The sequence below is a fragment of the Pyxicephalus adspersus genome, chromosome 4 (genome assembly GCF_032062135.1).
Source record: "Pyxicephalus adspersus chromosome 4, UCB_Pads_2.0, whole genome shotgun sequence".
In the NCBI taxonomy this organism is placed as follows: Eukaryota; Metazoa; Chordata; class Amphibia; order Anura; family Pyxicephalidae; genus Pyxicephalus; species Pyxicephalus adspersus.
The window spans coordinates 5,534,497-5,536,212 of NC_092861.1; the positions used below are offsets into that span (position 1 = coordinate 5,534,497).

The following is a 1,716-nucleotide window of genomic DNA, read 5'->3' on the forward strand; positions in this document are numbered from 1 at the left end:
GTCATAGTGCAAGCAAAGCCAGCATTGGTACTGGACAACATAAATGATTACACAAACAGATATTAGGAATTCAGAGACAAGCAGAGTGAATATCAGAAGCAATAGAATCTCCCAAGCCTACAAGAGTAAGGAGTAGTTTCTTGCTCAGGTGCTGTCTCCTGCATTGGTAAGTGGACCCAAGAATTTCCAGGTGAAGAACAGATAGTATAACCAGATATGTTTTGGTGAGATGAGCTAAAGGAACTGATAGTCCCACCATTAAACTAGTGCAAAGGCCAGTAGAGCCTTACTAAAACGGAAGGATTATTCCTCATTTTAGGATATTGGCTGGTCCAAAGTGATATGTATCATAATTGCACTTGTGGGACATTACTGAGCCCCAGAATGTACAAATTGTAATACAATTATCTATATTGAATTCATTATTCTGCCAATCTCCATATATGTGGCTACAGAGCGAAGTTGTAGGTAGACAGGGATGGTATGAAGTTATGAAGCTCTTTATAGTTTAGGAAACATGAAATATTTTATTTTCTCCAATGGTTTATACCATTAAAAATAATTCTTTAAATAAAGCAGAGCCCATATAGCCTTCTGGAGCACATTCTAGTAATAGCATTTACTGAAATATTACAAAAAGTACATTCACTCTGGTGTTCCTAAAGGAGACAGATGTCTAGATATGTCTCAGAACTGGACAACAAAAATGTAAAATGTATCATGTGCAATTACAGATGAGCCAGCCATCTTGGAGGCAGAAGACCTGGATAGGAAGGCGATGCGACTGGGTGGTGGACTGGACCCAGACACCATCTCCCTTGCCTCTGTCACAGCTGTCACAACTAATGTCTCCAACAAAAGGTAAATTGATGACCTTCATAGGCTCTGTAGATTGCAAGACTTTGGTCAACCACCCATACCTGAGCTTTATTGATCACTATTGTAAGGAAATGGCATCACTATGCAAAGTCAAGCATCCCAGCAACTGCAAGGGTTTCATCTTGGGGTTAAAGCCCTGGGAGAAGATCTAAAATGGCTAGTGATTGGTATCTATAACTTTTATCAAGAATCCCAGTATGTGCAATGATGTCCTTTAGTGGTTGAAGCTTTATGAGGAAATCTGGAGAGGGCAGTGATTGGTATCCATAACTTGTTCTTGGGTTCTTCCAGAAAATACCCTAAGAACGCTTCCACAATCGCTATTGCTAGGTAACTGAGATCATCCTGCCGAATCAAGAATACCAGCATGTGTTATGGCATCATCTTGGGTTGTCAGCCTCATCAGAATCAGCATCACGGTGCTTATTCGGTGCAGTAATGTCATCAAGAATCACATGTGTGATGGCATCATCTTGTACTTAAAGCTCTGGGAGGACATCTGGAGTGGGCAGAGATTGGTATCTATAACTTGTTCCTGGCTTCTGCCAGAAAATACTCAGGAATGCTTCCATAATTACTGTTGCTGGTTAACTGACACCATCATGCAGAATCAAGAATACCAGCATGTGTTATGGCATCATCTTGGGTTGTCAGTGACATCAGAATAAGCATCACGGTGCCTATTCTGATATTAAATATGTCCCCTATAAATTATAAATAATTTGGGCAAATATGAGATTATACATACAAGGTGTTCAGAATCACAGTGCAGGAATTCTGTGTCAGTAACTGTTTTGTGATCCTGAGATATAACATATCCCATAAGTATGTTCAATC

At 39.9% G+C, this 1,716-nt stretch overlaps 1 protein-coding gene across 1 annotated transcript in view; it reads left to right on the top strand.

Moving 5' to 3' along the window:
- The window catches only part of OTOF (otoferlin), a 169,776-nt gene that overhangs the window by 104,727 nt on the left and 63,333 nt on the right, over positions 1–1,716 (top strand). The window contains 2 exon segments of the mRNA XM_072407262.1: positions 735–861; positions 1,631–1,632. Of these exon segments, the coding sequence (XP_072263363.1) occupies positions 735–861; positions 1,631–1,632 (129 nt within the window).